This window comes from Saprolegnia parasitica, assembly GCF_000151545.1.
Source record: "Saprolegnia parasitica CBS 223.65 unplaced genomic scaffold supercont2.1, whole genome shotgun sequence".
Classification (NCBI taxonomy): Eukaryota; Oomycota; class Saprolegniomycetes; order Saprolegniales; family Saprolegniaceae; genus Saprolegnia; species Saprolegnia parasitica.
Window position 1 is genome coordinate 1,499,860 of NW_012156395.1, and position 14,216 is coordinate 1,514,075.

At 58.9% G+C, this 14,216-nt stretch overlaps 4 protein-coding genes across 4 annotated transcripts; 3 read left to right on the top strand and 1 right to left on the bottom strand.

The window, feature by feature from the left end:
- Positions 1-4,144: 4,144 nt before the first annotated feature.
- Positions 4,145-4,969, top strand: SPRG_00508 (hypothetical protein; the record flags this gene model as incomplete). The annotated part of the gene is made up of 1 exon (XM_012338602.1): positions 4,145-4,969. A coding segment is annotated over one exon (755 nt), but the record flags the coding sequence as incomplete, so codon positions are not given.
- Positions 4,970-5,153: 184 nt separating this feature from the next.
- SPRG_18902 (hypothetical protein) lies at positions 5,154-8,287 on the bottom strand (the record flags this gene model as incomplete). The annotated part of the gene is made up of 12 exons (XM_012338726.1): positions 5,154-5,246; positions 5,307-5,528; positions 5,583-5,847; positions 5,915-6,025; positions 6,113-6,532; positions 6,587-6,648; positions 6,705-6,765; positions 6,819-7,372; positions 7,433-7,540; positions 7,600-7,891; positions 7,939-8,120; positions 8,168-8,287. 12 exons carry the CDS (start codon positions 8,285-8,287, stop codon positions 5,154-5,156), a joined length of 2,490 nt encoding a protein of 829 aa, XP_012194116.1.
- A 746-nt stretch (positions 8,288-9,033) lies between these two features.
- Positions 9,034-9,480, top strand: SPRG_18903 (hypothetical protein; the record flags this gene model as incomplete). The annotated part of the gene is made up of 1 exon (XM_012338727.1): positions 9,034-9,480. One exon carries the CDS (start codon positions 9,034-9,036, stop codon positions 9,478-9,480), a length of 447 nt encoding a protein of 148 aa, XP_012194117.1.
- Positions 9,481-9,975: 495 nt separating this feature from the next.
- SPRG_18904 (hypothetical protein) lies at positions 9,976-10,989 on the top strand (the record flags this gene model as incomplete). The annotated part of the gene is made up of 3 exons (XM_012338728.1): positions 9,976-10,171; positions 10,215-10,836; positions 10,965-10,989. The coding sequence occupies 3 exons, from the start codon at positions 9,976-9,978 to the stop codon at positions 10,987-10,989; spliced, it is 843 nt and encodes a 280-aa protein (XP_012194118.1).
- Positions 10,990-14,216: the final 3,227 nt, after the last annotated feature.

A 14,216-nucleotide genomic window follows, 5' to 3' on the forward strand; every position in this document is an offset into this window, starting at 1 on the left:
AAATTCGAGACCGATGTGGCGATCTTCTGCAGGTATCCGGATAACTATCCCGCGTGCCCCTTTCTGTCGCTACAAACATCAAGTTAAAGTACATTGGATCGCCATCCGGATAAGAGCAAAGATACCCCACGTGGCGTTCTCCTACGATGGCTTCTTTTGATGAAAACCAGCCGTGGTGCGGACCGTCGTGATCCCTTGTGTTGGTTTATTTTGGCTGATGCATTTCAAACCGAAGTTTGATTTATCATTCTGCCGGGTAGGCGACGAACTAAAAACACATAACTTTACATGACGTTGCACCCTTCCCAGTGATGCCAACCGCCCAAGTCCACGTGACGCTGTCGCTGGTATACAAGACGTAAGAAGCAACAGCAATCAAACACAACACAATTCCATCTGCACTCATAATAAAGACCTACGGCTCGCAATGACGACACTTAGCAAAACACGGACGGGCCCTTGGCCCAGAGAATTGGCGAGCGAAGCCGGCGGCACATGACGAGAAGGCAAATGAGCTCGCTTTGCTGGTCGCGCAAGAGAGCCGCTCTCGCGTTGGTTGACGATGGCGAGGGCTCGGTCAGCCCAGTCGCGATCGCGCCGAGACGCCGGAACGCACCGTACGTCAGGTCGGGAAAGTCGGGCAACTGCAGCTGGTTCCAGACAGCAATGCGCGCTGGGAGCGACGGTTCGCAGCGGTAGAGCGCCACAAGAGCGTCGTCGCGCTGGACGTAGAGTGGCGCCAGCGTGTGCTGCAAATCGTGGACACGAGCAAGTCCAGCCTTCCGCGTCGCCGCATCGCGGGCGCCAACGTTGTCGGCGGCTTCATTGAGCTCATCTTCCATCTCGCAAACGTCGACATTGATCGCATTGAACGTCTCGAGCTCCAGAGCGCTCCACGTCACGACACCGAGTGCGCCCAAACCAGACGTGGGCACGTCGCTGGCGTTCGACTTGCCGGCGGTTGGTGACGGCGAAGGAGACGCCTCGCCGATCGTGACGGCCTCGCAGTCGATGACGACGGCGGTGTCAGCGCTATGACCATCGTCCAACACGGCATTGCCGTCGTCATCGAGACCCGTCATGGGATCGTCAGAGCCATCGAGGTCGTCGTCGTCGTCGTCGAGAAGAAGAATCGGGTCGTCGATGCTTGCACCAGCCGTGCTACTGTCCTGGCTGTGGTTGTGCATGGGGCTTGGCGCCAGCAGGACAATCTCGGGCTTGGCACTAGCTGTCGTGTTGGCTCTAGGCAGTTGCGCGATGGATGAGAGCTTGAAGGCGATGATTTAGAGGGCGTACTCGAGCGTGGCATTGTGGGCAGTCGTGATTTCGCGCACAGCACAGATGCGGTCGTAAAACTCCTTGAGCGGTTCGTTGTGGAGCGCGTGCAAGACGGCCTTGAACCCACAGCGCGTGAGAGCGTAGCTGCCATCGGCGACGCGGCTGACCTCGCTCGTTCGATCGACGTTGGCAGCATCGAGAAGGCGCTCGATCTCCATGGGCGCGCTGTCTGCTGGCATGAGGAGCGCGAGAGCCGAGTTGGCGTCGACAACAAACCCGTCACTTGAGAGCTTCGAGATGCGGATGAGCTCGGCCTGGGCAGGCAGCGGCACGTCGGTGGTCCATGCATCGCTCAACGACATGGCCTTCTCGAACGACAGCGGTGTCGCCAGGCTGCTGATACGCGCTTGTGCTTGGGCGAGGTCGTGAGCGGGCTGCTTGGTCATAAAGGCCGCAAATTTGGAAATGGTCGCTCAACGGGCGAATGTGACCTTGAAGGCAGCGCGGACTGCAACATGACGTTAGGGCAACAACGACGCGGGGCTGGGACGTCATCGTGATGGGCGCACGGTTGTTCGTGTCGGCAGCGATAACGGACAGCTGGGGTCACCGAGCGAGGCCGGCGCAGCTTGTGTCGTCGTCCTTGGTGCAACGTCTGTCGCCAGCGAGAAGGATGCCACAGTTGCGAGTGTTGCAGTCGCTGGTGGCCCCTTTTCAGCCAATCCAAATCGTTTTTGTAGAACTTTCTAGCCAATCCGATGCCATTTTTGTGCCCGTCTTGGCAAGCCAGCAGGCGCTGTTGTGTCTCCCAGGGTGTCTCCTCGTGTGTGGAGGCGCGATATGAGTACAAGCGCTTGGGCCTTTCCACAAGAGACGAAGCCTGGCTTGAATTGGAGCGTCCGTCGCGTCAACCATGGAATGGAGTTGCATCGATCTACTAACACTATTTCCGTGATGACGTGGCGCCCTCCTGTGATCGGAATCTTGTTCCGTCTATGGGACCGCCTAGTGTGTATTGTAGCGCGTCTCGCACGGTTCACACTTCCTGCAAGACATGTTGTTCACAATGTTCGACCATTTAACGTGGTCGTCTATATCTCTGCAGACTGCAAATGCTGCAAATCAAAGTGGGACGATCGCACGACGATGCTGCGTCCGTCAAAGAACGCGTCGGCGTCCCGGTAGTCTTGATAGAATTCGCCATCCTCTATCGCCTCTTCATCATCCACGTCGCCCTTGCTGGCGGCCGTTGTCAAGACTGACGTGAGCAAAACGGGCTCCCGCTTGCTTGGCGGCCAAGCGTACAAACATGGACTGTCACTTAGCGCGGCCGTCGCCAGGTACCGCAACACGAGCACGCGGCGCACCGCCAGCGCAGAGTTGGGCGCGGATGCATGCGGCAGCAACGGGTGGTGGACCGCTGCCTACGATTCTCTCGTTGCATTTTCACTACGACGTCATAATCTACCTCGCCGGCGCGCAGGTTGTAGGCCACTGGCGATTGCGTCGCCACAAACGACGGCGTCAGGACGCGGTCAAACTGAAAGTGGTCGGACGCATCGCTCTACGCACACGCTGCATTTGCTGCTACCAGGATGAGATCTGCGCACGCACAGGAAGGAGGCCGTGTTTGTGCAAGCCCGGCAGCACTTGCAGGGTGCCACTGCTGAGATCGCGCACGTCATCCAGTGCAATCCTAGTACGCAGCCATCAACGAAAGGGCTCATTCATGGCGTCCCAGGAGGTGCGCGTACCAGACCGTCGCCATCGGTGCATCGTCGTTGCGACCGTCTTGGTGCCACGGCGTCGGCGGACTCCTAAATGACGACACGTCATGCAATGCATCGCACGGACCAAAGACGTAGTACCCGCGCGGCTTGCAAAAGAGGTGCGTCTGAATGAGCGTGATCTCGGGGCCGCAAATGTGCTACGCAACCAAAGGGTGAGAGTAGCCTATGGACGCTTGGACTACCTGCACCGCATCGAGCAGCGCTGGTTCGGACGCCTAGCCATTGCCGTCGTGAGCACCGGCGCACGTGTTGCCGTTGCCGACAAGGTCAAACAGCCAGCGTTCGCCGAGGAGATGCACGTTCATGATCCACTCGCGCGATACGTCCTCGCTACATAGACCAAAGTGTCATCCACGACCAGCATGGAGCGACGAGAAGGCGTACGCGGTCGCGGCGAGGATGCGGTCGACGTGGCCACACATGGTGGCACACGCCTCGGGCGTGAGGAAGGGCCGCCAGAGCGCGTCTACATGGATGGGATGCGGATGGGATGCGACGTTGCTTGATCACGTGCGTACAGCCAGCGTCCACGTACTGCCGCGCGTGGTCCTCGGTGCTATACCGGAATCGCGGGTCGAGAACGCTCATGACGTCAGCAGGAGCTGGCCGTGGGTGCTGTCAGTTGCGTGCAATTAGACGCAGCAAGACCAGCCGACCAAGCATGATCGCAAAATTTGCCCGCGCGTACTAGTACACTAGTACGCTGTCGACTCTGCGACTGTCGTACGGGCGCTGGCCCCCATGCGATTGCACTTCACGATGGCTGGTTGCTGGTTCGAGCGCACGTTTTGGCGCATGTTGGTTGTCGCCATGGTACACTCGGTCAAGCAGAGATGTATGATTTCTTCGTGCTTCTCGTTGGTGCATTCTTGAAAGGATATTCGCACAAGACGTCTTGTACGTAGGATCAATGGATCGCCGCGTGGGCTTGCGGCGAGTACCGGTAGCGTCAACAAGCTCGATGATGCCGCACGGGACAGGGCGCCACGTCAACCCGCCAACGTGGCGCGCGTCGGTTCAGGTTGCGTGCGACTAGCCATCGCCCCCAGTCCGGATACGCCTGTCATTTCCGATTTTGATGGACGCTCTCCTCTCGACCGAGACGGTGCTCGCGGTCGCCATCGCCGTCGTGGTCATCGCGATCGTCCAGCGCGTCTTCGCACCCGCGCCGCCGGCGCCGACGCCTCCGCTGACGCCGGCGCCCGAGAAGCCGGCAATCGTTGCGCGCTACTTTACGCTGGATGAGCTGCGTCCGTTCAACGGCGAGAACGGCAAGCCCATCTACGTTGCGATCAAGGGCGACGTGTACGACGTGAGCACCAAGGCGGACTTTTATGGCCCGGGCGCCGGCTACCACCTCTTTGCGGGCCGCGAGACGGCGCGCGCGCTGGCCAAGATGTCGTTTGAGGCCGCGGACCTCGACAACACGGATATCTCGGAGCTCAACTTTATGGAGAAGGAGGTGCTGAACGACTGGATCGTCAAGTTCCGCGACTTCAACTCGTACCCGATCGTCGGCCGCGTGCTAATGCAGAAAGACATGACGCGCGACGAGCTCGCAACGTACACGACGATGCCCATCTACGTGGCCGTCAAGGGCACGATCTACGACGTGACGATCGGCGGCGCCGACCATTATGGCCCCAACGGCGGCTACAAGCTCTTTGCGGGCAAGGACGCGTCGCGCGCACTCGCGCTTATGTCGTTTGATGCGATCAACCTCGAGAACCCGCATCTTGACGACCTCAACGAGACGCAGACCAAGACGCTCAACGACTGGGAAGCCAAGTTTGCGGCCAAGTACGGCGTCGTGGGCAAGCTCCTGCCGTAGACGCGCCCGCCTACATCACGTACTAGTCGTCCTTGAGGTATACCCTGTCGTAAAATGTGTGCATCGGCCTTGCTTGTCTTCCAACGGGTGGTTCATGTTGCGGCCACAAGCATAGAGCCATGTAGCTACAACCAGGCTGCAAGCACGACGCTTCTCTTCGGTTCGTTGTCGTCAGAGGCCACGGATGCGAGTGTGAACGGTGTTATATATATATAGACGAAAGCAACGAGAGACCCTCTGCGCCGACGCTCTTCTTAGAGGATCCCGAGGCAGCAGTACTGGTACTTGTCGTACCACCGCGTGCGCCAGCTGTTGAGTGATTGGTCCACGAGGTCGTTGGCAAACTCCTAATTTCGCATTGCGTCATCCGCATAAATCAACGTATCGACCAAAATATCAAGTCCTACCTGGCACGCAATCTTGCCAAGCCCTGGGTTGAGGCGGTCCCGGAGACCGTCGATCGTCGCCTTCTTGCCGCCCGAGAAGCACGGGAGGCGCAACTCGGCTTGGTCGTTGACGAGCATCATCTCGACGAGCAGCACGAGCTTGTCCGTCGACGCGTGCAGCGCCCAGTAAGCCTTGACGCAGAGCGACCGAAAGTAACGAAACGTGCTGCTGCGTGGACCGCCCTACGTATATAACAATCCATCCCATGAGCGGCAGTACGATGCGAGGCAGTGTACCATGAGCTCGACAAACTCGTCCGTGAGCTTGAACGGCGCCCGTTCAAAGTTAAAATTGTTGCCAGGGCTGTTGGTAAACAAAAAGCCAAAGTCAATGTGGATCACGTGCCCGTCGGCGTCGACGAGGATGTTGCCGTTGTGCCGGTCCTTGATCTGGAAGATGTAGCACACGATCGAGTAGGCCGCGAGGCTCTCGACAAAGTTGCGCCGCGCGCGCTTGAAGCGACTCGAGTCGGGCGGGCCAAAGTAGCGCACATAAAAGTCCCTAGAACAGCAGGACACCGTGACCCGTCAACCCTAGCCCCATGTCGCTTCGAGCGTTTGCGTCGTACAAGAGGGTCGTATAGTCCGGGTCGTTCTTCTTGAGCGAGTCGAGCGAGACAGTGTCGGGCACGGCTTCGATAAAGCCGCTGGTCGCCGACGTCGCGATCACATCGTACGGTCTATTGCGCACATGTCAATGGCCCATAATGTCAAAAAAATGACAAAAAAGATGAAAAAATGAAAAAAATGAGAAATGAAAAACGTACCGCAGTGTGAGGGGACTGTTGGCGTCGACAAACACCTTGTGGCACTGCTGGATGAGCTGCGCGGCAAACTGCTCTTGGCGCAGATCGTCGTTGCTCTTGACAATGACCGGGATGAGCCGCCAGCCCGGGAGGTGCCCGTACGGCGACGACGCCCGCAGACGGTCTTCCTTCTCGCTCCAGCGCTCGCGAAACACAATCACGGGCTTGGACTGGTTGGCGTTCCAGCCGCCGTCGCCGTTCACGCGCTCATCGCGCTCAATCTTGTCGGCAAAGTCGCCGTCTTCCCAGTCCGAGTCGCTGCTCGGCGACCCGAGGGGCGCCACGTCGATTGTTGGTGGCGCCGCCGGCGTCTTCTCTTCGTCCTCGTCGTGCTCTTCGACGACGTCGACCGCCGGCTTCTTGCCGCCCTTGGTACTACTACTATATCAGAAGACGTACACATGAGCAATCCAGTTCCATCAACCAGCGCCTTACCGTGCAAGCTTTTTGGAGCTTTTTTTGCCGCTGCGGCGGTGCGCCCACTGCCCCATTGTTTTCTAGTGTCATAAAGAACGATGAGACATGTCAAATCGACAAATGAAAAGAAGACAACCTTGCTGGCGTCGTTTTCGTCATCTGCGTCGTCGCCTTGGTCCGAGTCCGAGTCGGAATGCCTACAGCACGCATGGTCCGACTCATGTCGTTTGGAAGCCATGTAAAGCAGTACCCTTCTTTGATGCTCACCGAGATGCTCTTCTTGAGCGACTCGACGATAAACGTCTTGTGCTTGATCGGCTCGGGATCTTCGTGCTGCTGGGGAAACATGGCCACCGTCGATATGGGCGATTTCGTCGCCGCCGGTGTGTGGCCCGTCGCCACCGCCGTGTACGGCTTGGCGCCTTTCTTCTTCTTCTTTGTGGCGGTCGCCAGCTTGGTGCTATCGGCCTCGTCAGCCGTCGACGCTGCCTCGTCACGCTCCGAGGACGACGACGATGACGACGCGTTGTCAGCCATGGCGACCGTCACGCGCTTGTTGAACGGAAGGTTCATCGTGTAGCGAAAGCCGTCGGCGCCGGACCGAGACGACTTGCGACGGCGCGAGCGCTTCCGCGGCTTGGCCCGGGGCGCGGCGTAGTCGACGACCTCGACGCACATGAGGTATGGCACGCGCTCTTTCGTGGAGAAGGCAAACGACTCGTCCGTGAGAATGCGCTTGACGCGGTGGAAGGTGTCGCCGATCGGAAGGTACACCACCGAGGACGGCAGGAGCGCGGCTTCAATCTACGACGACGAAGCATTTGCATTGCTTCAAGGATGACAAACAAGGTTGACAGCACGTACCTCGGCGAGGCCTTGGCGCAAGTTCGCCTTGCGATCGGCCAGCGGCAGCGGAATGAGCCGGTCCGCAAGGTCAGTGAGCGCCTTGACAAACTGTGGCGTGCCCAGATACTATCGTCATGACGGGTCCATGAGATGCTGTAACAGGTGACCGGATGGGTGCGTCTTACCAGGTGCAGTTGTTCGCGGCAGCCAATCGCGGCCTCTGCGAGCTCGAGCTCGCGCAGGCGCGTCGTCATGTCCTTGGTCACCTCGGGCGCTGTCAAGTCGAGCGACGCCTCGGTGGACGACGGGAGCTTGAGCTCGTCTTCGGACGTCGGCGGACGCTTCTCGATGGCAGGGGCGACCGCGACCTCTTCGGCGGTCAAGCCAAGGCTAAAGAGCTTGGCGGGCACGCCGCCTTCCATCTCGATGGCCGATAAGAACGGCGCGTTCTCGGCCGATGGCTGTTCGATGGTGGCGCTACACATGTGCGCATGAGTGCAAGCGACCGCCGTATATTGGCGCACCTCAAGCCTTCCGAGGCGTACGAGACGCCGTTGGCGCAGAACGACTCGAGGAACCAGTGCAGTCGGTGGGCAAACGCAAGCGACCGGCGACACTGCGAGAGAAGGAAGAACTCGAGCTGGTGCTTCTTCTCGTACTGCCCATGGAGGAGGAACGTGCAAAGCTGCGGGATGTAAAACTCGACCTGCCATGCGATTCAGTCGCGAGCAGATCGGCGTGGCCATCGCGTACCTTTTGCGCGTCGTCGTCGTAGCACGTGTAGAGCTGCTCGACGACGTGCTTGTGGGCGTAGAGCTGTAAGAGCACGTGGAAGATGTTGGCCGGGCCATCGTCCTGCTTGGCGTAGATCATGTCGACGACGTCCTTGAGCTTCTCGTCCCAGAAGCGCTTGAACTTCTCGACATGGTCAACCTCGTCGTCGCTCTCGGTCGAGTTGCCATTGACCTTGGTCCGGCGGCCGCCACCGGCGCAGCAGAAGACGCCCATGGAGCTCGTACCGAAGTCCGGTTGAAGGAATTCGAATTTCCTTCTCCGTACAATCCGTGCTATTTTAATCTCTCCATTCAATTGTACCTTACCGTTTGTATTCATATCTGTATTTTAATTCTATCATGGACCAGCGGGTAGACACCACAGCGCGCGACGGGTGCAATTGCATGCTGGGAAGGAGCGCCATCGGCCGTGTTACAATAAAAATAGCGGCATTCCATACAAATATCCAGTACATGAATTTAAATGGCAATCACGACCAGATATGTGCTGGCCGGTTCGTAGACTTACAAACGCCACGTCACAGCATTTATCAGCCATTATCTGACCCACTGCAGATATACCGGCCTAATAGGAGGAAGGTCTTAACAGTTAGCGAGCTCGTACATGAGGCAGGTCATGCGGTACATAGGTGCTTGACGCTGCGTCTGCATAAAGCATGCGCCTTGGCGTCGTGGTGGGATGTGCGACGGACGTAACGAGCTTGATTGGGTGATTGAGCAAAGAGATGGTCGAGTTTTATCCGGAGTCCGGATAAGCGTCACAGAGGGACTTCAGGCGCAGTGCTCAGTCGGAATCCTCCAGCATCAGCCACAGTCCCATCCATCATGGCCGAGATCGCATCGATCGTCAACCTCGTCAACGAATATGCATTCCTCTTTGGGAAGAGCAACGGCAGCTCGACGCAGCTCCTCGAGCTCTTCACGCCCGACGCGACGCTCACCGACGACTTTGCCGGCGAAGCCAACGGCCACGACGAGATCCGCGCGGCGCTCGAGACGCTCTTTGAGCTCGAGTTCCTCTCGGAGACGAGTCACATTCCGCAGGGCCACCACGTGATCTTTGACTCGGACAACGCGGCCAAGGTCACATCGTATACCGTCATGTTTTGGAAGTGCAACCCGTCCATGATTGTGCGGTGGACCGATAAGGTCGTCAAGACCGAGCACGGCTGGCGCTTTGCGGCGCGCACGTCGGAAGCGATCCAGAAGAACCTCGAGCACCTCGGCGAGATGCAGCTCCGCGGCAAGAAGAGCTATGCGTCCCATGAGTAAGAAGGCACGACGTCCGCGTCGCTAATGAACGTTTTGATTGCATGTATCGCGCGTTCGCATGGCATGGCCGCAGGCGCCGAGAAGAAGCTTGTTCGCGTTGGACGTGTGACGCCATTACATGATGTGCGCAACGCTGTGAGTGCCATGGACGATACCGGTACATCCATCTATGCGACGCAGCACCGATCCTACCGCCTGCGACGCGGACCGGATCACGTCTCGGAGGCGCTTGTCCTCGCCACACCTTGTCGCGTATACGTCGTCGAGCTAATGCAATCGTCCTAACGACGACGCGCGTCGGTGGAGCGAGCGTGGCCGCTCCCCACGCGTGGCAGCCTCTCGGCAGCCGATCTTTGTGACCCGCCACGGATTTTGTCCAATCACAATATGTTTTTAGAAGCCAATCCAAATCACTCTTGGCATTGGATTTCAACCAATGGCCTTGCAACGGCGACGGCTGAGGTTTTTTCGCTTGGAGCAAGGAAGAAGAGCAGTATGTCCAGTCTGGCCGCGGCCCGCGCCGACAACTTCTACTACCCGCCGGGATGGCGGCCCGAGATGGGCGGTATCAACAAGTTCCAGAAGTCTCATCCGCTCGGGAAGCGGGCCAAGGACATCAAGGACGGTATCCTCGTCGTCCGCTTCGAGATGCCCTTTGATGTCTGGTGCATGCACTGCGAGACGCACATTGGTACGGCGCCGCGACCGCCATTCCATCGGCTCATGCGACGTAGGGCGCGGCGTGCGCTACAATGCCAAGAAGACCAAAGTGGGCATGTATCACTCGACGATCCTGTACGAGTTTGCGCTCAAGTGTGCGACGTGCCAAGGCATCATGCTTGTCCAGAACGACCCGCAGGCCTGTGGCTACAAGCTCGTATCTGGCATCCGCAAGAAGACACAGGTGGACGACATTCCGATCGGATCGCACGACGACGAGACCATCGAGGCTCTGAACGCGCCCGAGGTCGGCATCGCGATGGCCGCCGACCCGTTCTTCAAGCTCGAGCACGAGAAGAAAGACCGAACCGTGGCCAAGAAGCGCGCCGGGGCGCTCGAGAGCCTCCTCGCACTCAACGACAAGGTGTCCGACCAGTATCAATCGAACGCCAACCTCCGCGCCAGCTTTCGCGCCGAGAAGAAGGTGCTGAAGCGCAAGGCCGACGAAGCCCGCCGACTCAACGTATCGATTCCGCTTCTGGACGTCCACATCGACGACGTTGTGGCTGCCAAGACGGCTGTCTTTACGAACCTGACCAAACGCGCCAAGAAGACTGGCACCACTGCGCGGCGCCCCGCCACGAAGGACCCGTTCGCCAACTTTGGAGCGTCGTCGAGCTTGCCACGTCACTCGACGTCCGTTGTCCGACGTCGTTAAGGCAGCGATGCGAAGCGTGCTACTTAATATATGTATTCTATACTGACGGACGTGGTTACTCCAAGGGCCTACATGCATAGCCCACGTGAACGGCCACGTGTGCAAGATATCACACGCATCGCAAGCATTGAGTGCGTTCCTACGCTTGACTGTCTCGGTGCTGATGCAAGTTGGTTACCAAGGTTGCTCCGGCATCACTGCGACCGACGCTGGTTCTTGTGGCGGCTTCGAGTGATGGACGCAGTTGCAACGGCACCGATGACGGCGCCATTCACGACAGACCTTTGGGTTGATCTGAAGCCAAGCACTACTCCACAGTGCCTTTAAGGTACGTAAGGTGACATCGATAAAAAGGCGGCGCCATGGAGCAGCAGATATGAGCCGAAGGCTGCGCAGACATGCTATTATTGACGGCAGGTGCTGCGCTTAATACCGATCCGCAACGACGACAAGGTCACGATCGTCCGTGGCTGGTTCAAGAACCGAGAGGGTCGCTGCACCTGCAAGAAGCTTTGGTCACCCACGTCGAGCGCGTCGTCCAGAAAAGGTTAACAGCGCTGAGGTCGCCGTTGGCATCCGCCCGTCCAAGCTCGTCATCACCAAGCGCAAGCTCGTTAAGGACCGCAAGAAGGTCCTCGTGTGCAAGAACCGTGTGATCGGCGACAAGCAGGCGGCCAAGGTCACCGAGGCCAATGTTGCCATGGCCAACGTTGACTTCGTCGTCGCGCATCAGCGAGTCGCCGGACGCAATTCGGTGCTGAGAACTCTTTATTCATGTGCTTGTCCTAACTTCTTGCTCTGTTGTCTGTGCACCTGTAGCCCGCATTCGTCGCGGTGCAAAGGTCGCAGGTCACTTGGATCTTGAACCGACGCCACCATCTCATGGAGCCGCCATGGCGCGACAAGTACGAGCGCCTCGGCGAAGAGCACCGGCAGCTCAAGCGACACATGCACGAGCTCAAGCTCGAGCTCAAGCGGTATGCTTGCATGTCATACGCACGACGATCGCCCTCATCTCGAGGTAGAACGACCACCAAGCTTCGGGCAAAACCCGATGCGCGGGGTGGAGGACCCCACGGTACGACTGCGATGCGAGCAAAAGGGATGTGTGAGCTTGCGTAGCTTACGTCCAGTCGCTCGAGCAAGAGAAGGCGGCGCTCACCACCCGTGTGCGCAGCCTCGAGTTGCGGCTCACCAACGTACACCTCGAGTCCTTTCTCACCCACGTTGATTGACGTTTTCGTCTAGCTGCAAGGAGGCGCACCTGCAAAGCAGATGACGACGGTCAAGCGCAAGCAGTCGGCGACTCAAACCGAGGACGAGACCACAACCGTTGAGAGCGGAATTCAAAAAATGGCGCTCGTCGATGCCCTTCGTGGCCGCTTGACCGAGCTCGCCACCAACCTCGCTCGCCTCGGCCAGGAAAACACGCTGCTGCAAGACGCCAACGAGAAGCTTCAAGACGCCGCTTCTAGGACGCCGACAGAACTCGTTGATCGGAGCGCGTTGTTGCGCGCGCAGTCGGAAGCGACGCAAGCGCGCTTCGACCTCGGCCTTGTCTCGGTTCGTCTTTTTGTTTCTGCTCGTTTGGTTGCTAGATCGTTCGCTCTAGTCCAAGTTGGCAGATGCACAGATGCAGCTCGGTGCCCAAGTGACGGTGCAAGCGCAGACGTTAGCGCAGCTCAACTCGCTTTTGTCGGTCAATGCTTCGGCGCAAGCCGAGTGCGCACGGCTTCGGCACGTGGAAGCGGACGCGCACGCCAAAGACGCGACCATTCAGCAATTACGCGAGGTAATACACGCCGTTGCGATAGCATGACACGAGCAATGCAATGCGTAGGACGTGTGTCAACTGCGAAACGAAAGTCTGAAGCTGCATGCTCTCGTCGACTCACTCTCGTCGACGCCGTTCGGTCACGACTCGATCCGGTCCACCATCGACCGGCTCATGCTCCAGACAAAGGACCTCGAAGAGCAAAACACACTGTTGCAAACCGAAATCGCCAACGAGCGGCAGCGAACGCGGCACCTCGACGCGACAGGCCAGACCCTCAAGCGCCACGTGACCGAGCTCCAGCAGCAACTTCAGACGCAAGCGGTCATCGAAGCAGGTCTGCGCACCGAACTTGCCGAGCGGACGTTGGCGTCGGAGGCGCTGTCGTTCCAAGTCGGCGTGCTGCAAGCACCGACCACCAGCGCCGTCTTTTTATCGGCGCTGGCCATTGCGACCAAGCAGCGCTGCCACCCAAGCAGCACGCCCTTTCTTCTCGACGCTGCTTCGATGAGGTCTGTCACATAATCGGTGGAGCGAGGTGGATATTTGACGCTGTCTAGCTCGGTCGAGCAACTCGAAGCCAAGCTCGCGCGCTTGATGGATGCAAGCGCACCCACGTTTCGTGACGTGGCACGCCTCGAGCAAGTCGCCAACACGTACAAAGAGCTCAATGCCGACTTGGAGACGCAGCTCGAGACCCAGCGCCGCCAGTTTGAGAGTGAGCTCAAGCATCTCCAAAGCGACCTCGCCGATGCCCAGCGGGCTCTTCTGGCACGGACGCGGTCTGGACGACCCGCGCCGCCTGCGGCACCCACGACACCTGCACCGACTCGTGTCGACGTTGACGACACGAACGAGCTTCACATTGCACTCGATCAACTCGAGCTCGAGCTCGGTGCCATGTCCTATGTGGTCGTCCTCGACTATGGCGCGTTCGAATCGCAAGTCTCACCGCGGCTGCAGGCAGAGAGCCCGCTGGCCTTTGCCACGACCTTCGCGACCGTCGTTGACGCCGCCTTTTTCGCAGCATCGCACGTGCGTCTGGAGCTGCATGCGCTCACGACACACGCACCAACGCTCACGGCGGCGGCGACGCTGTCCCTCGAGCCGCTCTTCGCGTCCGTCCAGGGTCGCCTCGAGGTATTGGTGCATCTCATGGACCCGCGCCTCGGCACACACGTCGCCTCGCTGCGCGCGGTGGTGACGCTGGCGTCGCCCGTGTACATGCGCTACGGCAATGACATCGTGTCGCCCTGCGTCGACATGCCGCCGTCCGATGCGAGGCCGCAGGCAACGGCAGTCGAGATCAGCTTGGTCTCGCTGTTTACTGACCCGGTGGCGTTTGCATCGTACGGGATGTCTGACGAGTCCCAGAAGAAGCTGTCGCTCGAGTATAGTTTTTTTGGCTACACGCACATTCGCACGCCTTTGGTGCTCTTGGCGTCGCGTTGCTTTCACGAGCTGCCGGCGACGACGCAGCGGCACTTTACGCTGCATGGCGCCAGCACCGACGCCCGGCTGCAAGACTATGCTCTCCACGTCTCGCTGCTACAAGACAATGTGTCCATTGCAACCGCAGCAATC